Source organism: Oculina patagonica, chromosome 5 (assembly GCF_052425735.1).
Source record: "Oculina patagonica isolate OP01 chromosome 5, crgOcupat, whole genome shotgun sequence".
Taxonomy (NCBI): domain Eukaryota; kingdom Metazoa; phylum Cnidaria; class Anthozoa; order Scleractinia; family Oculinidae; genus Oculina; species Oculina patagonica.
Genome location: NC_135762.1, coordinates 26597102 through 26622348, shown reverse-complemented (window position 1 = coordinate 26622348; position 25247 = coordinate 26597102). Strand labels below are relative to the sequence as shown.

At 41.1% G+C, this 25247-nt stretch overlaps 4 protein-coding genes across 4 annotated transcripts in view; 3 read left to right on the top strand and 1 right to left on the bottom strand.

Annotated features, from left to right (window-relative positions):
- Positions 1 to 13530, top strand: part of LOC144653567 (hyalin-like) — a 38989-nt gene extending 25459 nt beyond the window's left edge. The window contains exons 6-9 of the mRNA XM_078513600.1: positions 4711 to 4956; positions 5635 to 5847; positions 7177 to 7380; positions 13409 to 13530. Coding sequence (XP_078369726.1) covers positions 4711 to 4956; positions 5635 to 5847; positions 7177 to 7370 — 653 coding nt within the window. The 3' untranslated portion in view covers positions 7371 to 7380; positions 13409 to 13530. The remainder of the gene's footprint in view (positions 1 to 4710; positions 4957 to 5634; positions 5848 to 7176; positions 7381 to 13408) is intronic.
- LOC144654114 (uncharacterized) lies at positions 8729 to 9591 on the top strand. Its single transcript, XM_078514215.1, has one exon. The coding sequence runs from the start codon at positions 8899 to 8901 to the stop codon at positions 9589 to 9591; it is 693 nt and encodes a 230-aa protein (XP_078370341.1). The 5' UTR covers positions 8729 to 8898.
- On the bottom strand, positions 13449 to 22575 carry LOC144653545 (uncharacterized). The gene is made up of 6 exons (XM_078513574.1): positions 22520 to 22575; positions 19808 to 20744; positions 18515 to 19016; positions 18064 to 18257; positions 15970 to 16314; positions 13449 to 15207 (listed from the first exon to the last, which is right to left on the bottom strand). The coding sequence occupies exons 2-6, from the start codon at positions 20722 to 20724 to the stop codon at positions 14730 to 14732; spliced, it is 2436 nt and encodes an 811-aa protein (XP_078369700.1). The 5' UTR covers positions 20725 to 20744; positions 22520 to 22575; the 3' UTR covers positions 13449 to 14729.
- Positions 20836 to 24876, top strand: LOC144654113 (uncharacterized). Its single transcript, XM_078514214.1, is given in 4 exon segments — positions 20836 to 20929; positions 23267 to 23313; positions 23402 to 23535; positions 24417 to 24876. Coding segments are annotated over 4 exon segments (735 nt in total).
- The last annotated feature ends 371 nt before the right edge of the window (positions 24877 to 25247 follow it).

Here is a 25247-nt window from a genome sequence, read left to right as displayed (position 1 = left end):
ATCCTAACTCGGGAGTTAGTTTGTCTCTTTTTATCCTGAAAAGTAAAACATAATTCACGATTCTCATTTTTAATTGGGCGTGCGGAAGAAAATTAAGTGGTGAACAATAAAAACTATAGTGTTTCTGTCTCGGAACTATCGGTCTGATAGTTCCTCGACAGAAAAACACTCTATTGTTTAAATAGAATACAGTGGGAGAGCCCATCAGATTCGTGGATTTCCAATAGAACACGACTGAGTTTCTACTAATGGCCGATAGTGTACGATAGCTCAGCCAATCAGATTGCAGCGTTTGCATTAGTAACTCAGAAGAAGTCTACAAATATATCATAGGTCTCATCCTTTGACCTCATAAACACCATGTCACAACTGAATCCTGTCTGTTAATTTTCTTCTTTTAATTTCTTTGTTGCAGTTTGAAGCATTAAGGGACACGTGGAGACGATGACATTTGAAAGAATCCGCTGAATTAAATCTGCAAAATTATTTGATGTACTTATTCAATAAACGTTGTGCGTAAAGTTTGTGTTTATATTTATTCTGTCGTCTCAGATTATTATAGGGAATCATTCCTTCCAGAAAACGTCTTCTTATTTTAATAGTGCAGGCTCTAACGTGATTTGTTCATTTAAATCAGTTCCCTGTCAAACAAAGACCTTATTAATTCCCAAGTCATGTCTACACATCAAATAGTCGGTTAAACAGAATATTGCAATCATAAACTCTTAGAATATAATACGTGTTCATTAAAAAAAATAAACCTTTCCTCGACTTTGCTGTAGCCAGTGTACCAGGTTAAATCGTATTGGATAACGTGAGTTCGCTGGATACCTTATCGAAAGTTTCTAGAAAAAAGTTGAATGTTTTATAGTAGTCGAGCACTCCTCTTATTATATAAGCGCACGGTCAATTCCTTTGATGATTTTTTGAATTCTCCTAACCGTCCTATCGACAGTGTATAGAACTTGAAAGAGGAAGTTGGCTGTTGATTAGCCTTGATATAGCCTGGGATCACTTTATTCTAAAAAAAGAAGCATTAAGAAGCTTAAAACCGAGAGATATAGAACTTTTAAAAAGAATTTGGCTGTTAATCAGCCATGGAATAATTTGCGACATTTACAGTCTGGGACTCACTCAATTCTACTGTGAAATAATTTTTTCGAATAAAAATGACGTAAATTAAAGTATTTTTGAAAAATTCTCGGGGAATTTAATATTTTTCTGCAATGCAGTTAACGCGGGGTCGTCGAGTTCTCACACAAGTCCATACAAACAACACTAATACACTAATTGTATATGAGTCAACAGTCGACCGGTCTTGATGGTTTAAGCGTTTTGGCGAAACACGTTGTTTTTCGCAAGAAAATCGAAGGATAAATTTACACATACGAATTATATTTCTTTTCTTTATTTCTCCTTCATGAACTGTTCATGACTTTACTCCGTTGATTAAAGCAAACAAATCAATAATTCGCCGCTACTATAGTTACAGCTGGTAAAATATGCCTGGTGTCATGTTCAACACATCTTTAAATATACCGTTATGAAGCAAAGTTTTCTCGACTTCGCTAAAGTTACATCAGCTACAAGATGATTCTTCAGCACTGCATTCTGAATGTTTTTCTGGTTACAGTTGCGTCCCGTAGTAGTATGTTAGGAAGAGAAAAAAATGTCTGGGGAAATTTGATGCAACCGGTTGTCGCGGGGGCTGTCATTTCTCACGCGAGTCCATATAAAAAACACACACGCGAATTTTACAAACAAAGAGCCGACAAACATCCGGTTTAGATGCAAAGAGAATTTTCAAGGTTACTTTTGCGAGGCATGCTTTTTTCCCAAGAAAATCGAAGAAAACGTTAGGATAACTCATGACCAATCCGTAGCTTATTTACATATACGAATTAGTTATATATTGTTCCGTTATTTTTCCTTCATGAACTGTTTATGAGTTTGTTAACTGAATTTACTTTACCTGATAAGCAAACAATGTAATTATTCACCTGTTACTACAGTAACAGCAACTGGTAAAATAATCTTGCAGTCACGTCTAACATCTCTGATGTACGCTTATTTCACGACGCAAAGTTTCCTTGACTTCGCTAAGACCACAAGATGAATCTTCAGCACTTCATTGTAAATGTTTTGCTAATCACAGTCGCGACTGCAGCAGTATTAGGTAAGAAACTTGACGTCATATGCATTTTAGCGTTTAATGGTTGTGTAAAGGGGATTAAATTGACAACTATATATTTTAGTTATATTAGTACATTTCGCTTCGTTCAGTAAAAAGTAGCAAGACCTTTTTTTCCGTCGTGTTAATAATAACAGATCGAGCACACCCTTTTTTAATAAGGACCATTTTTGTACGAACAGTGAATTCAACATGTAAAAGCCCAATTTAAATATATTGGCAGTTATTAACTGCAATACCCGAGCTTGATTCTAGGGCCTGGCGTCATATGTGGGTTACGTTTGTTGAAAAGGAAGCTCTCGGGTTCAACAACCCGTTTCATCTTATTATTTTAAGTAACCTTATGTAGGATCCTTTTCTGCAGAAGCTCAGAAGAGATTGCGTAAACTTGTCCACCGTTATTGTACTAACATTGAAATTAAGTTAGTTTTTTCGTCTTTTAAAGTGAGTAGTATGTTCAGTGTGAAGGATCCTGTTCCTCTCGATCTCCGTTCGCGCGTTGTCTACAAATTTTCTTGTGCAGGATGTAATGCCTGTTACATCGGCGAAACTAGCCGTCATCTTTCAACGCGCATTCGTGAGCATCTGAGTAGGGACAGGAACTCACACATTTACCAACATCTGCAGCAGTCTGAGGCATGCCGTAGGCTTGCATCTAAGAACTGCTTTTCTATTGTAGATTTCGCACCCAATAGACTACAGCTAATTTTAAAAGAGGCTGTCCACATCCGCTGGGAAAGCCCCACGTTAAATAAGCAGCTCAAACATGCTAACTTAACTCTTCCATTTTAGTATTATGTTATTTTCTTATAAATAAGTGTCGTTTAATTTAATTTAATTTTTTTTGCATCGTTTTGTGTAATAATTGTAATTTACTAAGTTATTTTAACTGTTTAATTTCTTTGCCGTGTATTTATACTCGCGCGCATTGTTCCATGTCTCGCGCATTTAAATGCTGCACGTTAAATTTAAAATGTATCACGAATGTTGCGTATCACGCATGTTACGCCATTGCTTGTAAAAAATTCAACTTCAACTGTAAACGATCCCACAACTGAAGATGATCGTTGGAACGATCGAAACATGTCTTGCAAACTAAAAGTTGTTGTACATTTTTTATTTTATTTTATTTAAAAAAAATAATGTTATAAAAAAAACCTTTCAAAATAGAATAACCCAAGAATTTTTATCTTCAGTCCCTCAAACTTGAAGTTATCATTTTAACAAAAGAAGCGTTAGTACAACTTTTGTGAATTGTTACAGTAAAATGGATTGTGTAAAGTACAACTGAGAGAGTCATCGGAGAGTAATTTCAAAATTGGCTGAGCGCGGGGCGCAAAGTAGAGTGGACTAACTTTGTCCTTTGTCCAGTTACTAATTAATTGCATCAACAAAAATTTTGAGGTTAGGAAAGTCTTTTATAGCCTCTTTGAGAGAAAAAGTCAAAGCTTTATTCAATGCGTTTTACAAACAGTGGGAAAACTGCAAGAAAGAACCCATCTAAGTGTACGTGATTGACGCGCGGATGGCGTGGGTCTTCAAATACCCAATTTTCGCACGCGTGTCATATCGCACACTGCTTGAGATAAATTCGGCATGGCAAACAATATCTGCAGTGACACTCTTTGTTTTGAATATTAATTACGCACATATCCGCGAGATTTGTAACGCGCTCAGCATGTCATGTCATCGCACAAGTGCATTCAACTTTTCCTCTGTTTTTCCCTGGAGGTTCACAAAAAATTGTAATCGGACACCTGTAATTAAACACCCACGTGATCGCATGTCAATTACGCCACAAATAGGCGCGCACAGAACAAATCAAAGATACGTCAAAGATAAGGCGATTATAAGGGTCTCAATGGGCTTAACCGTCAGCCATCAAACGGCCTAAAATTTAACCGTAACCGTCAAAAGAGGGTAATTTTTACCGTAAACCGTCAAAAAGTAGTTTTTGTCAACCGTCAAAACGGTTTCAAGGTTTTTCAAATCTCATGATTTTAGCTACTCATCTCGACCTTTTAGCTCTCAGAGAATTGTTTTAACCGGTAAACCAGTTTTCATGCTTTAGTCGGAAAGTATTTTCCGTGTCAATATGTTTATATTAATTAATTATTGATTAATTTAATTAATTAGTTAATAATTTACTGCGTTGATAAAAATAATTATTTAAAGTCTTGGAGTAAGATGTTAAAATTTAGCTTTGTTACATTGCTGAAAGAACAAAAACAAAATATAGCCTGTGTACAGCCGTCCCGCTCCCCAGACTAAGGAAAATATAAAAAAATACATTACTTGAAATCATGGGAAAAAAACAGTCCCTTTTGATATTACCGTCAACTGCGAAAGCCCTAAAATTTAACTGTCAACCATCAAAATCCGAGTAAAATTTAATCGTCAAAACAATCCCCCCATTGAGACCCTCGATTATCAAAGAAAACAGTTGAAAACTATGACGTAACGTTGAGTGGCAGCGTCTAACATGCAACTTCGTTTTGTTTGTTTACAACACATTTTAGACCAAGAGCCGCCAGTGTTCACGTACTGCCCAGACGATATCGTAGTGGATGATGTCACAACATATGAAATCAGAGTTTACTGGCCAAAGCCTGTCGCTACGGATAACTCAGGCGTGTCACCATATCTTGCCTCCAACAGACAAAATGGATCCCTTTTCGCTGTCCCTAGTTTGAGCGAAGTGCTTTATTTGGCGAGAGATGACTCTGGAAATGAAGCAAGATGTAGCTTTCGGATAACTTTGAAACGTAAGTACAAGACTGAAACAAAATGATTGGGCTGGCAGTAAAAACCCGCGAGAAAGAATCTAATTTTTAAGAACCTGTTGTCCAACACCCTCTTTATAAGAGCCTCTTTAGCATAAAGTTTGGAAATGGGTTCTTATTTTCTAAAGTCATTAAAAATGTTTACTTTAAAAATGTTTACTTTTAGGGAAATAAGATAAGTCGACATTCTGGATCCTCCTTGGAGACACCTAAGAGCGCAACCTTATCACTCTAGTTGCAATGTAAATGCCAATGTTGAAAATCAGAAAATACAAAAGTATTATTGATACAATCCCAAAATTATAAATTAAATGATATGCAAATTTCATAGAAGAAAAAGACTGAATACTACTAAAAACTCTATAAACAACAATGTAAATTTTTTTCTAACTTAGGCAAACGCCGGTTGTGAAGCGGAGTGAAGAGGAGTTAGTGAGAACTATTTGTCTCAGAAGTTGCAGGCAGTTTCTTTTGCAACAAGCGAGATCACGGCAGTTTGTTTCTAATGGAATTTTACGTTCGCCATAATATGTTCCAGTCAAATATCCGTTGTATTGAACAAAAGCTAGTCTTCCGATATTTGACAAGGATTTTTGGCAAGGATTATTTGGCGTCTTGAAGCCCTTTCCTCGCCTTTAACTTGCTCTTTTTTTTTCACAGGCAAAACATGTACTCTGTACGCGGCCCCCAAAAATGGAGCTCTTGCTTGTTTCAAAAATGGCGAAGACAATATATGTGCTGCGATGTGCATGCGCAATTTCGACTTTGTTTTCAGCCCTCCATTAGTGTACTTTTGTTCTAATGCAAAGTGGAATTTCTTTTCGTTGCCGGGGTTCTCGTACGAGTCACAAGTTCCTTGGCCTGACTGCTCTGGTAAGTTTATAATTACTGTCTAGAGACTGACAATAATTTTACTTTTTGTTCCCAGGCAAAATAATTACAAAAACAAATGTTTCTCGTCTGGATTGCTATAAAAAAGAGAGCGGGCGGGCGCTTTTTTTGTTATTTTGTTATTTATTGTTTTGTTGCATTCTTTACATGTGTTGTTCGAATATCGATGTTTTTCCTCCATCGTCAAATTCTCCAGCAATGAATTAGCAAAATAAATCCTGCAAGGTAATTGACGGTACGGATATAGCGCACCAAGGCTTTAAAATTTTGGCCTGAGTTCGCATTCAAACGCAGACAAAAGCCATGACACAGAATTTTCAACTACGTACAAAGTGAAAGTAAAGCCTGTTGGTTTTTGTTGGTTCCAGCTTTTCCGATAACAAAATAATAAAAAAGCCTGAGGAGCCCAAAAAAATTAAGCGGGCGGGGACGAGAAACATTTGTACTTTTTACTTGGCCTCGCGGGTGGTGGTGAATGGAATTTTTTTATTCGACTTTACCGTACATTCCACACTCAGGTTCCTTGGCCTGATTGCTTTGGTAAGCTTACTACTTAGACTTAAACTTTGAATAATAATTTACGTGGCTGTGTGTCAAGGAAGGATCGCAAAAAACAGGTCCAATGCAGGGGGAGGGGCAGAAATTGCCCCCTACAAATTTTCCTGCTAAAATGGATAGCAGTCAATGAAAGCTACAGTTTCAAAGTATTGTTGACCATATTAAGATTTGACGTGCTTTTGTTCTTCTCTACAATTTGGAATTAATTAAAGGGACTGTGTCACGGCAAAGTTAAGTTTATTTGATTACGTTTTGCCAAATTCGAACCATGAAACTTAATGTTTGCAAAGAAATTACTTCTATGGATCTAAATGACAGAACCATAGCTTTATTACAACCAATACGTCTCTCGGGCTTTGAATTTAAAGTTGTAAGCAAACGAGAGTAATTTTGAAAAATGTTCAGCCCAACAGTGTTTCAAAAACCCATATCCCAATCCGTTTCAATCTTCTTCACTTTTGGCCATCCGTCCCTTCTTTTGTATTTTCTGTGTTATTAAAATGTTCCTCAACTGTTTTAAGCGGTTATTTTTATGCAATGTTGCTTTTGTTCTGCCAAAAGCAACAGAACCGGAGTTAATCTAGGCTCTCTCAGCGCTCCCCCCCCCCACCCCCCGGTCACTTTTCGCTTGATGTTATGGGGCTGCAAATAAGCGGAGTTAACCATGCAAATTTGTACATGACATTGCATTAAAAAAAACAGTGACTGGAATGATAAAAGGAGGTTTACGTTTTTGTCCTTTTCTTTTTGCAGCTCAGGCAAGCCCGTCTTCGTTGAACAAACCAGGAATTGATCCGTACTTTTACTTTGATGGTGATGATGCAAATGATCCCAACGTCCAAGACGCCATCAAGACGAAATTCATTGACTTGATGATAAACTCTGGACTGGTCCCTCCTTTCTTTTGCCAGCCATGCACAAAGGAGAATATAAAGGTGTATGTGTGAGCTTCCACAGGTAAAACAAAAAAAGTTTGACAGTTATAATAGAATGAACCGTTTGCAAGTAGATAGTTTTTGCGATACGCTACTACTACTATGGCATATTAAATTCCCCATGGCCATAGGCAAGAAGCAAAACAAAATATTTCTTACTTTGGTCAATTTTAAACTTCAAAGGACGGTAATATTCCCAAAGCCTGGTTTTCACTAGCGACGCAAGCACAAGCGCAAGCATAAGCAAAATCACGCAAAAAGGACAAATTTTGATCCTTGTTCTTGTGCTTGCCGCAAGCACAAGCACTAGCAAAAAACTGCAATGCGCTTGTGCTTTTGCTTGAGTCGAAGCCGTTTTCACGGTGAAATAAGAGCTGTTATAATCATTGCGCTTGTGCTTGCGTCGTAAGTGAAAACCAGGCTTTACATCCGCTCAAATTACACTTCCAAACACCCCCATGGTGTACTCCATTTTAGAAAAAACGCTAAAATTAGAAGTCGCTAACAATAGTAACCTTAAGGTAATTAATCGTATCAATAACAAATTTCGAAATTAAGAACAAGGTTACTATTGTTAGCGTCAACTAATTTTTTTGAGCAAGATTAGCGACTATTTATTTAAGGTGACATCGTGTGAACCAGTTTTTATCGAGCAGATTGCTTAGATCTGATGGAAATGTTAACTAACATTTGCTTGTCTAGAAAGAACTGAAGCAAGGTACCGGCAACCATTTTTTTACAAGAATTTTTCAATTCGACTACGTTTAATTTTGGGGAGGGGGTGCTTGATTAAATTAGTACTTAGTTAACGGAGACAAATTTTAGCTAGCACTAAATTTAGCTATTTCCGCCCAACTTAAATAGCTAAAATTTGTAGCCCCTAACAATATTGACCTAAAGGTATATTAATATTATCTACTTTTTATGATGCCTAATACGTCATCGCACAGGATAAAAAATATATTACACGAATGCGAATAGAAGGATGATAATAACAGTGGGAATACGAAAACTGCGTACCCTTTCATAATACATTGAAGGAGAAAGTAGAGAAAACAGTTGACAAATTATTCACAGAAGATAACCTTTTCGGTCCATCACTGTCCATTTATTTTTGTTATACTATGTTCGTATTTTAGAAGAGCGAGCGTTGAAAACTCCTAAGAGTGGTTTGACGGTTGGGACCAGTGGAAAAACAGACAAAGGAGTGACAAACGCTCGCTACCAAAACGTCTTCAATGCAGGCTTTGCTTTCTGTTTTTCACCTAGCCACTTTATTCTAACTGTGTCTGTGACAAGTTGCGTGACTTGTTATGTGATATCTAACCACATGAGTTTCTGTTATTATTGATGATTCAGACAATCAAATGTATTCATGCGTCATTGCACGACCGGTGCTCTCAGATTACAGGGACGTCCCAGAACGTTGTGAGACTCGACGCAATCGGCGTGTTTGATTCTAATAAATCCTCTCTTAAATACTGAAATGCTGTTTCTTACATGGTGGCAGCGGTGACCGGATTCACGCTCAATCGAAGAAATGGCATCGGGATTTAGCTTGCCGCCGCCAACACCACTGGAAATTCATGATCAAAACGCTGCAGAGAAGTGGAAAAAGTTTAATTTGGCATGGAACAGCTATTCGCTAGCCACGGAGTTAAACAAGAAGTCGGAAACGGTCCAAGTGGCTACTCTCCTTACAGTCATAGGAGAAGAAGCTCGCGATGTTTATTCCACATTTACAGACTGGGCCAAAGAAGGAGACCAGGACAAGATTGCCCCAGTTCTACAAAAGTTTGCCGAATATTGCCAGCCACGTAAAAACGTCCCATTCGAGCGCTACCGATTTAATCGCCGGACACAAGAAGTTGGAGAAAGCTATGACCAGTACAAGACTGCACTCCGTAAGCTAGCAGAGGGATGTGACTTCGACACAATTACCCCCGACGAAATACTCAGAGATCGCTTGATTTTCGGCATACGCGATACGAAAGTGAGAGAGCGGCTGCTAAGAGAATCCAAACTCGACCTGGCGAGAACATATGAGATATGTCGCTCACCCGAAAGCATGCACGCGCAGATGAAAATCGTGGGTCAGGGAGACGTCGCCGATGCGGAGGCAAACAAAGTCGATCAGGACCAGAAAGCTAAAGGAGATCAGGAACGCATACCTAACTCGTGGAAGCTCAAGAAAATCGTAGAAAACAGGGGCGGCGTGGCAAAGAGTGTTTAAAATGTGGATATCAACATCCGGAAAAATTGGAATCCTGTCCCGCGATCGGCCAGGAATGCCTAAAATGTGGAAAGCGGAACCACTTCGCATCTAGATGTACATCGAAGGAAGTTAAGGCAACTGACCTAGAAGACGATGATGAAGCTGGCGAGATGTACCAGATTGAAGTAGCAGCTGTGAAACTTGACGATTCGCAACTAGTGACACTGAAACTAGAGTCTGGTAATTTTGTCCGTTTCCAACCGGACACTGGAGCCCAGTGCAACGTGCTACCATTACAAGTTTATAAGAAGGCATCCAAAGATGAGAAGCTTGAAAAAGTAAATCGCACGCAGGCATCACTGGTTGCTTATGGTGGCTCGAAAATTAAAGTCATTGGTCGCGTCAGCATCCGCGTTTGGAGAAACGAGAAGTCATACCTTCTAGACTGCCGCCTGGTGGACAACGAAGACATCCGCCCAATTCTCGGTATCAAGTCATGCTTAGCTATGAACATCATACAGTAGAAGGACAATGACCTCCTCAACAAGCCCGAGACAGGAAGTTCCCGTGTTTATGCCGTAGAAGACCAGCCATCACCAGTAACCAAAGAGGAGCTAATGTTGCAGTTCCCAGATGTTTTCAGTGAGGGCCTGGGACAACTGGCTGGCGAATATAAGATTAGACTGGACGAAAATGTCCCGCCTGTACAACACGCTCCTCGTCGTGTCGCAGTAGCATTAAGGCCTCAGCTCAAGGAAACATTAGATGCTCTAGAGGCCCAAGGTGTCATTGCCCAAGTGACCACGCCCACCAAATGGATAAGCTCCATGGTCGCCGTTCCAAAGGAAAATGGAAAGCTGCGGATATGTCTTGACCCTAAAGACCTAAATCGTGCCATACAAAGAGAGAATTACCAACTCCCAACAGTAGAAGACATCGCAACACGCCTTCATGGAGCAAAGGTCTTCACGGTCATGGATGTTAGGAATGGTTTCTGGCATGTAAGCTTAGACGAATAATCATCATATCTGACGACCTTTCAAACACCTTTTGACCGCTATCGCTGGAAGCGCATGCCATTTGGCATCTCATCAGCTCCAGAAGTGTTTCAAAGGAAAATGCACGAGCTCATTGAAGGTTTGGCTGGGGTTGAAGTTGTGGCCGATGATTTTATTGCAGTTGGATATGGCAATACATTTGAGGAAGCGACACGACACCATGACAAAACTCTCCTTGAGTTCCTCAAGCGATGCGAAGCAAAGAATGTTCGCCTAAACCCAGAGAAGTTGAAGTTGCGACAGTCGCAAGTGCTGTTCATCGGACACATGGCAACCGATCAGGGACTAGAAGTAGACCCTGCCAAAGTTCGAGCTATTGTCGAGATGCCACCCCCAACAGACAAGCTTGGTTTTCAACGACTTCTGGGACTGGCCCAGTACCTCGCCAAGTTCCTTCCACACCTGTCGGACGCCACCAAGCCGTTAAGAGACTTAACGCAGTCTAATGTAGTGTTTGCCTGGAATGACGCGCAACAGACTGCGTTCGAGAAACTGAAAGAAATGGTGACGCGCACCCCAGTCCTACGTTATTACAATCTTAAGGAAGAGGTCACATTACAGTGTGATGCGTCTCAGTCTGGGCTTGGTGCAACGCTAATGCAGAATGGACAGCCCGTCGCCTACGCCTCACGAGCACTGACACCGGCCGAGACACGTTACGCCCAAATCGAAAAGGAACTGCTCGCGATTGTCTTCGCTTGTGATCGTTTTGATGCTTATGTCTATGGCAGAGACCTGGTAAACGTAGAGACAGACCATAAACCGTTAGAGCCGATCTTCATTAAGCCACTGGTCGCAGCCCCAAAGCGTCTGCAGCGGATGTTGTTGCGCCTGCAGAAATACAATTTACAAGTCAAGTACAAGAAGGGGAAAGAAATGCTTCTGGCAGATACACTGAGTCGCGCCTACCTGCCAGAGGTGAATGCTACCGAGTTTTCAAGAGAGTTAGAAGACATAGATCACCGTGTCTGGCTCCCGGTGACTGGTGACCGTTGGCAACAGCTGAAAAATGCAGCAGCAGATGACCCAGTACAGCAGAAGCTACGGGACATCATCAGAAGTGGATGGCCAGAAAACAGAGCACAGGCTCCCGAATGTGTGCGCCCCTACTTTGACGTGCGTGGTGAATTAACCATCCAGGATGAACTTGTCTTTAAAGGTCAGCAGATTGTCATTCCTGCAGTTCTGAGGAAGGAACTTATGGAGCAGACACACGCGACTCACATTGGCATTGAAGGATGCATACGCCGTGCGAGAGAAATCCTGTATTGGCCACGTATGACCACGGATATCAAGGAGTACATCTCCAAGTGTGACATCTGTCTGACTCATCGCGCTGGCCAGGGGAAAGAACCTATACTGCAGCACGAGTTCATCGCACGGCCCTGGGCTAAAGTCGCTGCTGACCTCTGTGAGATTGACAACAGAGTATTATTAGTTGTCAGTGACTACTACAGTAACTTTATCGAGGTAGCTCGCCTGAGCAACCTCACCTCTCGGGCCGTAATCAGGGAGCTGAAAGCAATATTTGCAAGATTTGGTGTACCCGACACCTTAGTCACGGACAATGGTCCGCAGTTCTCCTCTGCCGAGTTCACAGTTTTCGCAATGACATGGTCGTTTGAACACAAGACGTCGTCGCCAACCTATCCCCAATCAAATGGAAAGGCAGAGAAAGCAGTCAAGAATCTGTTTAGAAAGTGCAAGGCATCCGGAACGTCAGAATTTCAAGCATTGTTGGACTGGCGCAGCACGCCCACAGCTGGAATTGGAACCAGCCCTGCCCAACGTTTGATGGGTCGCCGCTGTAAGACACTGCTCCCAGTAGCAGGCTCCCTATTGCAGCCCAACTTTCCCACAGAAGAAGATAGTCGCAAACTGCTAGGTACAAAGCAGCGGCAACTGTTCTACTATAACAAGCAAGTTAAACCTTTGGAGCCAATCAGTATCGGCGACACGGTGCGCAAGAAACTACCTGGTGAGAAAACGTGGAGTCCTAGAACATGCACAGCAACAGCAGGACCCAGGAGCTTCAGGGTTCAAGTAGGGAACGCAGTTTACAGGAGAAATCGAAGGCAGCTGATGAAAACAGGCGAGCCAGACGAGGCTACCTTGCCAGAGGACGTGTGTTTCCCGGACAACCTGACACCGATAAGGGACGAAGCCGAAATTACTGCCTCACCTGAGAACTACCCTGCATCAGTACCAAGTGAAACCGTTGGCCCGCGGAGGTCACAGCGACAAACGAAGCCTCCTGGGTGGCTCAAAGACTTTATCACTCCATAAGGAGAACGTTTTGTTTGAGACTCATATAGGAGTGTGTCCTCAGTTAACTTTTTTTTAAAAATTAGAGAATAGGGAAGATGTGACAAGTTGCGTGACTTGTTATGTGATATCTAACCACATGAGTTTCTGTTATTATTGATGATTCAGACAATCAAATGTATTCATGCGTCATTGCACAACCGGTGCTCTCAGATTACAGGGACGTCGCAGAACGTTGTGAGACTCGACGCAATCGTCGTGTTTGATTCTAATAAATCCTCTCTTAAATACTGAAATGCTGTTTCTTACAGTGTCCATTACCACTTAGGTGTATAAATGGGTACCGGCGAACGTGCAAAACGTGTAAACGTTAATCTCTTGCTTGCTTTTTTTATTTAAAGAATAAGTAAGTCCAGCTTTTTCAGGTCATAAACAGAGTCTAGTTATGTTTAATTAAACGCCGTGTCAAACTTGAATCCTAACTGTTTATTCTCGTGTTTGTTATGTTGCAGTGTGAAGCATAAAGGAGCCCGTACAAATGACGAAACTATGCTTTGCAAGAAAGCGAGAATATGCGAAATTAGTTGTAGAACATTGTTTGAAATATATACTCGTTCAATAAATGCTGTGCTCAAAATTTTTGTTGAAATTACTTTTGTTAAGGCGGTAGCAAACGAGGACACATTGTGGAGGACACATTATAAGTTGCTCATGATGATTTCTTGGGCCAGCAAACAGGGAAACATTTGTTGCGAACACAAAATGTTTCTGAAGGAAATCAAAATATGGTTTTGTGTCTTGGACACAAATTTTGTGTCCACAACAATGTGTCCGCAACATTGTGTCCTCGACTCCTCGTTTACAGCCATCTTTAGTCTCGTCATTATGAAACCATCCCTAAAAAACTAGTCTGTCGAAGATCTGAGCAAAATGTATTCAAACATTTCAAGTCACGGCTTGCCTAGCCTCCTACGCAGAAGTTCTATGGGTTCAAGAGAAGATCCAGTTTTGGAACCAAAATAGTCAAAAATTAAAAGGATCTTTAATACTGGTACTGGTACAAAGTGCATGAAACCTACTTGATGTTGTAAACGGCTTTGAAATATGAAACATTTTACCTGATGACAAGGCTTTAGACTGGTTTACATATTATCACCCCAATCATTTCTATCGCCTCTGTAACTTCAAAAAGTTTTCTTGCGATCGGGGCGATTATATGAGAACTTTACACAGACGATCGCTAATCGCTAATCTGACGATTGGGGCGATCACGATCGTTTGGATCGCGCGTGTTCTATCATTCTAGCTTCTCTTTCCCTTCTTCGTCGTAAATCTGCAATAACTGAGAAGATAGGAGGCCACGAGTTTTGCTTTTCCATTGAAGGCTCCCATTGTGTTGGATCTAGGGCTAAAATTATTGTTTTCCGTAGGTCTTCGCTCATACCAGACGATCGGGACGATCATGAGAACCTCCGATCGCTTCCAATCGCTTCTACCGCCTACGATCGACTTAAGATTTGCAAACGATCGATGTGATTGAAACGTTTGGGGCAATCATGGGAACCAACCTTTATAGTTCAAATGTGTACAATAGCTGATCATTTCATAATTCTCCTCAGCCTAAAGCTTCCCCTTTCCATCTTTGAATATATTTTACTCTATCGTTTTTCGCATTACTATTTTTGTTGTAGTATTTCTTGCGGTAACTAAAATAAATGGTAATAGTTTGTTAATTCACTTGCTACACGCCACGCCACAACAAAAACTGTTTAAAGGACACAGCTATCTTTGTCTGAGGGAATCAATAAAGCGTTCCTATTGGAGAGAAATTGTTTAAAACTTTGTGCTTATCTCATCGACAAATTCCTCCAAGCGAATCTGATCTACACTCGTCTCTTCAGTGGATTGTTCGTTCAGAAACTCTGCGGCTTTTGCTTCCAAGCATGCGCGATAGCCCTCCCTGTGATAAGCAGCGAACATTGTTGGCGTGTAGAACTGGTTGGAGGTGGAATGTTGAGGGAAAGCACCACAAATCCCCTCGGAAAAGTCCTGGCAAGCGTAACCATGGCAACACTCACAGCAACAGAACGTCAGCCGGTCGACTTCCTTCGCATAAAGCTCTGGCCCAGACCCCCACTGACTCTCGTCAAGATCCTCATCAATGTCGCTTAATGCATCCCTCCACGTCGTTGGTTCCATCATCTTTATTCCCTTATTAGGATGTCTTGGAGCAATGAAAAGAATCTCACCTTCTCCAACCTTGTGGTCTCCATCTCCTTCTGGGTCTTTGTCGAAGTAATGGACCTTAAACCTAAAAGAAGACTTCACTTTAATACCAATTTGCGTGGTGCAATCGCCACTTTTTTCATGCCGGTTACCAACATTGATCGTGTAAACGTGCGCATGAGTAACACTATTTGCTGTTACGACTTTTTTGACAGGTTGAGACTATGCTTTTCTTGCATGAATTGCAAACTAAAATCCTATCAGCCGTTTCACTTTCTAAGTAAAAGGTATCTTACACCAAGTAAAAACCTAATATGTGACCGTTCATATGGTCACAAATTATAGCCATTGTGCATTTCTTTTGTGTGGAATGGTTTATCATACCGTTCAAGGTGATTGTAACTTTGAAATCTGCCGATAAAATCCTAGTACGTGACCATTCAAATGAAAGCTAAGAAAACAGTTTTCATATCACGTGTTACTGGTTATGTTTATTATGCCGTGTTGATAAAAATCACTCGACGATGTGCACGTGACCATTCAATTCGTATTTTCACGTGGTACTAGTTCCATGTTAAACAAGGTGTAAGTTAATAAACCTCTAGTGCGAGACCATTCGTAGAAAGTTAATGAACAATAATTTCATGTGTTACTGAATATACAAAGTGATTTGTAGTTAACACACTAGTGTGTCACCATGGATTCACATGAAAGTTACTGTGCAGTACAATAAATTTCATGCGGTAATGTGAGCTTCTTCGTTTTATATTATCCTACAAAATGTAATCTGTTGTTCTGCACTTCTGAAAATGAACTATAAAGACCTCAATTGAGATTAAGCACAAACCTGTAGCTCCTTGGTTGGTTGCCAGGAGCTCTCTCCACAAGATTCACTCGAATATCTTCTTTGATATCACGACCATCAAGACCGGTGAATGAACATCTCAACTTCTTCCTTGCCATATCCAGAGCGTTCAACAGGGTATTGCTAAATGCTTGTTCTGAAGCTGCCCGTCCACCGTACACAGAGATTATATTCTTCAGCCTCAGTTTTAGAAGTGGTAAGATGCCAAGGTTTTCGACGTGGCCACCGTCACTCAGACGCAGAACAGGAGGGGGATTGGGCCCCTGGTTAAGTATTCCAAGTGTCTTCCGGACATAGCTTATGTATGGAATGTGCACAGCTAAGTACCTAAGAATACACGTCAAGAAAATAAGTCTCTTCCAATCTTCCAATGGCACATTGGTACTCTTCTGTACGGTGGCCTATAGAGGACATGCCACCCACATTTCATTTTAATTTTATTGCGCGATAACTAAAAATTATCGCGCGATAAACGAAAAATATCGCGCGATAATTTTCATTTATTGCGGGATATTTTCTTTATTTATCGCGCGATAAATATATTTTCGCTTGACTAGGCGACTAGGGTGTTTATTCATTTACACACAATTCACTAACAAGATGGCGTTGCCACGTCATTCTTTGGAATTCCTTTTACTTTTAGGAATAGTACGTTTACTAAGACGGAGGGTGCAAACTATGTCCTTCCAGCAGTCTGCAATATATTGCGGCTTCTGGAGTAGCTCCTCGTGGGCTATTTCTTCAATAACGTGAACGACATTCTCAGAGTTAACCCTGCTTCTACAATCATAGTTACTCATTACTTCTAAAAGTAGGGTCATTTCGTCATTATCATCCCACTCCATATCGCCAGCAAGGATCTTATCAATCAAACGTTTCTCATCTGCTGAAATGTAGTTTCTAAAGGATTGGGTTAGCATAGCACTAGTTAAAACAGATTCGCCCCAAAAAAGGCAGGCAAGGAACGTTTGAGACAGAAGGACTGGTATTGACAGGTCAAATATCCTTTTACCAGCCGATTCTCAAAATGTTTTAACGGTGATTTATGATAATTATGAATTTATCGCGCGATAGATTTTATTTATCGCGCGATAATTTTTAGTTATCGCGCGATAAAATTAAAATAAAATGTGGGTGGCATGTCCTCTATAGGCCACCGTACTTCTGGGATTTTTTTTCTACCTTACTTTAAGTTTTCCTTCAAAATTTAAGGTTATTTTGTAGGCTGCAAAATATGACTTGATATATCGAAAGAAATTGAAATTAACTTTCCCGAACTTTGTGTTAACTAATAACCACGTTGTGAATGGTATTCACGGTGGCCTGATGCAAGCATATGATGGTTACTATTAGTACACTGAACTCCGAACTTCGGTTATGGTCAGGCACCGTAATAATATGTTTGTCTTCTTAGAGTATTCGTGGGTACCTTCAAATTGGTGGGGCAGCCAGTGATAAACCAGTATCATATACAGGAAGAATAGCATAACCTCTCACTATTTCATGGTGGAAAATCGCGGAGTTAAACGCCACTTATGATCATTCTTGCTTTTGTAATAGCTAAGATTGGAATAGATTTTCAATCGTATCTTTTCCTTCAACAAAACTGTAAGCTTTCCATTTTGGTGCTCCAAATCCGTAAAAAGCGCCTTCAAGTCCAAGATGGCGTCCCTGCAGAGGAAATTACTTTTTCACGCCAAAGTGGAGTGCCAATATTAGCTGAGAAGGCGCTTTTTCCCTGACCATACATAAGTGGGAGGCGCCGCGGTGGCCAAATTGTTAGTGCGTCAGACTCCGGATCGAGCGGTCGGAGTTTGACAAATGGCAGGGATCATTGTATGTGTTGTGTTCTTGGGCAAGACACTTTACTCTCGTAGTGCCTCTCTCCACCTAGGTGTATAAATGAGCGCCGGCGAATTTAATGCTGGAGGGTAACCCTGCAATGGACTAGCATCCCATCTAAGGGGGGAGTAGAAATACTCCTAGTCGCTTTAAGCTACAGAAACTTGAATTTAGTGCCCGCCGTATAGGCCACTGGGCTCGAACGCGGACGTAACTCTTACGTTAAGAACATACCTGGCGATCTTCTCTAGTCGGTTGGGTTTAGCACTCCCCGTGGGTATCAGGGCAAAAAAAGTCAGCAGCAGGAGAATCAAGAAGAAGCCAAAAACGCCAATGGTAAGATACGTGTCGTCACCAGTTTTGTAGTAAAAACAATAAGAAAGCAAAAGAGGAATGACTCTGAAAATCTCAATGAAGGCTGGAAGAATCTGAAAAATAACAGAAAATTTAGTTGTAAGTTTAGTTGTCGTCAGCCTATGTCGGTTGCGTATCGGTCGACATGTCGATCAAGTAATAGCGCGGGACGGCCAAACGTTGGTCGTCACGGTGGCCGCAGTAAATGGGTTTCATCTACAGTTTTGATAATAATTTCGGTACTTTGATAACAGACTGCTTAATAGCAGGCCAGGCAACTTAGTAGAGTTCGGCTGTACAAGAAAATAGTTTTCCCAGAATTTACACCAACCTGAAGGCATATATTGAGTGTCCTTTCTTGCCTCGGATCGCCAACGATTGAAGTACCCATAGCTATCCCCAAGGTGACCTTCAAATCTTTGAACATCTCTTTGCCTTCTTCGAGGGCACCCATGTGATGATCAACTGCAGCAGCTGATGTTGCCATGGCATCGGATAAATAAACGTCTTCCGGCATTAACTTGCCTTCAAACTCGCGCACGTGAGGAGGCCGATCCAGTCTTTCAATTCCATGCGGGCACATTATCAGTGCTTCATAATCGGGTTCTGTGGAGGAGTCAGTGCGTCGCCATCGGTTGACAACTGCATTGCTGATGAAGATGGGTTTGACGTCTTCGAGGTCTTCTAAGGTCAGTGGTCGGTCTGGGTCAAGGTTCATCGATTTGGTGTGTTTGAAGGTTGGACAGGTGAGAAAAAAGTCTCGAAAGGAAATCCCTGCACAGCCACACCGGCCTACACTTGAAGGCGTGAATAATGCTTTTTGAAGCCGCCACCTGTGAGCAAAGATTCCGATGTTAATTAATGGGGACTGGCTGATTAGCGGACTGGCCATTTGCCACACAAATTGCCGGACACGAAAGGGAAAACAATGTCCACAGCGAGTTATGGTACTTTTTCTGGCATTTTTTCTTATCGTCATTATTGACTAGTACACGAAGTACGATCTAAGTCACAAAGAACTATATCTTCCCACATTATGTAGCAAATGTTTTTATCTTAACTGCTAGCTGAGGCTGCACAAAAATTGGAGGCAAGCCGAGATCCATTATTCCCAGTTTTTCCGCACCTCGCTCTAAGATGTATGCGAGAAATTATAGGGACACCCAATTTCGAAATAAGACGTTTAACAACTAAAGGTCTAACTGGTAGAAGCGAAGATGATATCAGTTCTTGCCAAACCAAGCAGTAACATTTACATGTGCCTCAGACCTCCCTTAATTATGTGGGAAACAGGAAAAAGGTTACAGGGAGTGCTCAAGATTTTCTCGGCCGTAATAGATCTAGAAAAGCCAGCGAGCATGTAAAGATGACGAAGCAGTAAAGTAGACTATGCGTCATCATGCCACATATCCCAGACGTCCCTGGATTATAGGAATTGGAAAAAGGAAGAAGGTTTTGGGGTGGTGCAAAGGATGTTTTGAGTTCGAAATTGGCAAGTTCGGTTTCTTTTGGTAAGGGGGTGGGGGAAAGAGGGATATTTATATCTTTTGGGTGGTGTACTCATCTCTTGTTTTCGCGCCTTGGGTATCCGATGGAATAATAATACAGGTAGACGGCTACATACCTATTATAAATATGACCAAGGCGCTGTTGTATCGTCCCTATGAAAGGTGAAATCCATAACTGAAGTCCTGATATCCACAACAGTGGAGCAAAATAGTGGTCACTGTACGGAAGTTTAAAAAGGCCTTCCTTGTAGACTCGATAGACAGTCACGTAGGCGTAGAAATATACAATAACAACAAGTGTAGCGTTGCTTCTCATGACGGGAAAGGCAAACCACAACACCACTGTTGGAAGAATGACCAAGACCTTCATCCACGTGGGTATAAACTCAAGAACGTCATGGAAAAACCAGGGAAGAAACACCAAGCCAAAGATCACTCCTCCAGCGGTGGTCAAGAGAGAAAGTATATTTTTGATTTTAGGGAACAGCGCCATGAGGAAGTAAGAGAGAAATGCCAGAAAGAGAGGTGCAGCAAAAAGACAAAATCTCTCAATGGCCTTTACTTCCCGCCGATGCAGGCATTCCTGGACAGTTTCGTTCACCATCATAGATGAGCTGTCACATTTGGTTATGATTCCACCGCGTATTATGTCGCCTGCAAGGTAGTCGACAATGTAAGCAAGCGGACATGCATAGGCACCCCACAGAAAAATAGGAACCACTAAAGTGACAAAGACTGGTAGACAGAACAAGACTGTGCAGTCGAAAATCCCATGGAGAGGCCTCTGCCAGTCGCAAAATATTCCACTTCTTTTGCGGAGGTGGTCAAAAAATTTGAGGTGCCACTCTTTGCTGTCTTGCTTTCCATGGCGGAATTTCCAGTCCATGTAAGCGGAGCCCGTGTAACCGCCCCCTGACACGCTGCTCAGGTAATCCAGATCAGCGTTTCGCTGGAGCAGCCTGCGCAGGACACCAGAGCAGAAGGCCGCTGACCTAACTCCTCCACCTGAGAACGCTAAGCCAACTTTTGCCATGAGAAGGACCACTGGATTTCCTTTGAAAAAGACAAGTTACAAGTTAACTAACGAAAAAATTACAAACAAAATAACTGCGCCTGTCAATGGCACACGAATTCTGCTTAATCAATGGCTACGTTTTACGTTGCTGTAAAGACTCTCAAGAAGCAGAAGTTTACTCAACGGGTTCAAAAGGTCCCGTCGACAACAACAACAAGAATAGGTTGGGCAATCTATCAAAAAGTTAGTTTCATCTTCATTTTTGTTGTTACATAATCGAGGTATTTTGTCGTATCTAGCTTTTTCGACTTTAAGATTAATTTGTGCCAGCTTATCCTTAGTTTTACTAATGTCTTCCTAGAAGGGTTCTTTCTTGTTAACTCTAGGTAGACAGAAGGGCTATAGTTATTTTAATTTAAGGACAAGAACTAATTTTTGCGAATTTTGTAATGTTTGGTTCCAATACGATATATACTTCTGTTTCGTGATATCAATATGTTGTTTAATTTTACAATCATGTTATGAACTATAGTTCAAGTCATACAAATTTTAGTACTCATTTTTTTTTTTCATGACCTTTGTGTAACACACTGAGATCAATCGATATTTTTAGGCTAGTTCGACTATAGAGTTTTTTTGTTTGTTTCTGGTTTTCGATTTTCGTTGGCTGTCGTTATTATTAGTGACAAACGTGTTCGTTCGACTTCAGAGTTCTTGGTTAATGAAAGGCGCCGAAAAGTCCATTCCAATCCAAACATGAAGTGACCACTGTAAAGTATTTCTACCCTGTCGCCTCCCCTGCCGGATGCTAATTCAAATGCCGAGAATAACTGTAAACTAATCGGCTCCCGAGGTCCGATATTCTCTATTTTCCAATTGCCCATAATGCACTTTGTTTGCCCCCCAAATTTTGCATAAACTATTGTTTTGGAAATGTGCAGTCCTCCCAAGAGAATTTGAAAACAATAGTTTATGCAAAATTTGGGGGGCAAACAAAGTGTATTATGGGCAATTGGAAAATAGAGAATTGACTAAACAAACACCGTTACACCGTCCCCCTCCCCCACCGGATGCTAATTCAAATGCCAAGAATAACGGTCAACTTATCCTCTCCCGAGGTCCGATATTGACAAAACAATACCGGCAAGGATGATAAACATTAAAATTGACCAGTTTATGTATACAAGCAACGAAACAGCTCTACTTCCAGGGGGCTGTTCTGTGCTTTTGTACGACAGTAGAATCCCCGGCCGATTTCTTGAACCGCCAAGGGAAACAAAATTGGTTCGATAAATCGGGATAAAAAATTGCAGTGTTCGATTGAGTGGAGCTAATCAGTCAAGAAAAACGATCGACTTTTGAGGCGAGTATTTGGAGGCTCGAGAAAATCGGAATTCTAATGCAAATAATTCAGCCCTTTCCAAAACAAAATCTTGGGCTTTTTAAATTAAACTCATTCAGTCGTGAAACCACTGTGTATGCTCCAGTATGTTAGATATAGAGCGAATATAATGATGTACATTCAAAGTTTTCCCACAGAAACCGTACGCGTACTGTGGCTTATAAAGTTTTTTCGCTGTTGTATTTCTTCACTGAATCATATTATGTTTTACTTATTCACCCCTTGTCCTAGAGCCGTTTAGTAATAAACGCAATTAGAAAAACGGCTTCAGTTGTGAAATCAGGACAGAAAGAGCTAGAAATCGAGAGGAATTTGGTCACCAAGGCGCTTGTGTTCGCTCGGATCTATAAATAATACTTCTAAAAGTCGAAATAACGCTACATGCAATACAAGATTCGGTTGTTTACTTACCTTGCTATTTCTTGTCCTCGTCGTGAGCGAATATTACGGTAAATTGCCAAAGTTTAAAGAGACGCTATGTAGATTAAGCCGCAGAAAAACTTGATTATTTGAAATCACCGACGCACAACGGTAATAACATACCAAACGGTCTTTCGTCCTCTCCTCTCCCCTGTCCGGATCCAGTTTGCTCCGCTTCGGAAAAGGTTATGCAGCTTTTTGCACACACAACTACGAACCTACGGGCACAGGCTTCTGCTTAACAGGGACAAATTTACTTCATCTTAAGTAACGGCGAAACTACGCTTTTTGGTGTATGTGCTTTTTAAAACATCTCTCAATAATCTGTTTCCGCTCTGGTGGGTTTTCAGATATTTATGCAATTTTTGAAAACACGCATTAGTTATTGTAATTGGTAGATTTTGATCCGTTTTGTTTGTTTCTGTTTTTCAAGGTTCAGTACGCAACGCTTTCACACAACACTCCTCGTTGTGAAAGGGAGCGTTGCGTGACGAGCCCAAACAACGGCTGCGAAGGAAACTGAAGGTTCGTTGACTTTTGCCATAATAATGATTGACGGTAGCGAAAATGCAATCGTTAGTTGAGTTTTGTACTTCAGGCTTGAAGATAGGCTCGTAATGATCAAAACTCGTGGAAAAACTTGTCTAAAATTAAAGCAATTAACTCTTGATCACGAGTAAAAAGTGTTAGGCCTAAAAACCTCACGCCACTTTTTCAACCAATCAGATTAGAAGTAAGAAATCATAGCAGTAGATGGCGGCCGCACCATTTCAGCCCAAGACTACGGGGATTTTTTGATTTTTTTATTATTTCACACTATTTAAAAAAAATAAAAAATATTAACACTATTTACAGAAAATGCAATAATTAACAGGGGAGTCCCTGTTGATTGCTTTGGACATGGCCAGGAAAAAGTTATGCTCTTCATTTACAGGAATGGATGGACAAGACATTGCTGAGGATATTCGAGACAACTTTGTGAAAAGAAGTCCTGGATCCCAACCAAGGTATGATAATTCTAGGAAACATTAAAGATTATTATAAATTAAGGCCGAGGATTATCCATCTATTTTGCTGATGGCCGCAAGAAGTCCCAAAACGCGCGCTAGAATTTAAAATCCCTAATAAAACTTGAAGGTAGAGTTCCGACTTTTTTTCAAAGAAAGAGAGATGACAAAGCCTTCTTTATAAATATCCTTGTACGTATAAGGATAGAAAGCCTAACTACTGCTAGTTAAATATAGGCCAGTTGTGTGTACCAAGTGGTTTGAGAGTATGGTCGAACATGTAGCCAAAAATGCACGATGGTTCATGAAAATTGAAACAAAGCAATATATTCATTTAAGAAAAATTACAGACCCTACTATAAAGATAGTCGAGACAAGTTTGTGGAAAAAAGACCTGAATCACAGCCAAGCAGCTATAGGAAAAATGGGAGCCAAAGACTTAGGGACTGACCATTATTTTTTGGAGGGGGGGGGGGGTATGAAAAATATTGAAAAAAATTGTTTGCAGGGCCTAAAAAGACAAAATAAATTGTTTGCAAAACGATACGTATAACAAAAAAAAGTTAGAATTTCGAAAAAAATGTTTGCAAAGGAAAATTTTTCCTCCCCCCTCCCCCCTCCAAGAAAATAATGGTCCGTCCCTTAGAGGGACTTTTTGCCAGCCTCGCAATAAGTTCCATTTAGTCCACTTTGTTACATAATGCCAATTACTGGTGTGCACATTTTTTTACTTTACTATGTGTCAGTTGAACGCAATATGCATACTTATGGAGACCTGTTTTTTGGATGTATGGTCCTAACTGTTTCGAAAAATATATACTGGTTCAAGAAAACTGAAACAAGACAATGCCAAAAAAACTGCTTAAACTAACGGTTTTTAGTCAACTTTTGTTCAGGTTCAAAGTGCATTATTTTGACAAGACTCTTCACTGCGACGGGAACACTAAAGTTGGCGAAGGAGAAGTCCTTTATATAGCTCCTAGGCATCCTGACAAAGCAGTTTAAAAAACTTCGCCCTACGTGACATAGACGGAGGCGTTGCGTGACATCGATGTTGATCTCGAGGCAGGCCTTTGGGGCGCTGGACCCGAGTTATCAGCGGAAGAGGCCGATCGCCTGACGTTCTGTTGCTGTGACTGTTGTTATGGAAACACATGCCGCGGTTTGTCTGAGGCAATGTGCGGGGCGTTTCCACAGCATTCCACTAACCATCAGTTTTTCACTCCAACAATGTTCTCTGCATACCACAGAGAAGGATATCGTGCGAGCATGGAAGCAAACGTGGCTGAGTTTGTGGCTGGTGAACCTGCACCTCCCGCTACGGCTACGACTATAGTTTAAATAATGATAATAAATTCTTTCTTTCCAATGGAAGTCGGACGTTTTTGATTTGACATCTTGTTCTAGGTAAATGGTCATAATGAAGACCAAATCATAACATAAAATATGACAATAAAAGACAAGAGACAAGACAAGACAAGGAGACACGAGACGAAACGGGACGGGACGAGACGAGAAGAGTCGAGACGGGAGGGGACGAGACAAGACGAGACGACACGAGACGAGACGAGACGAGACAGGACGGGACGGGGCGAAGCGGGAGGGGATGAGACGAGACGACACGGCACGAGACGAGACGTCAGACAGGACGGGACGGCACGGGACGGGATGAGACGAGACGAGACGAAAAAAAAAAAAAAAAAAAAGAAAGA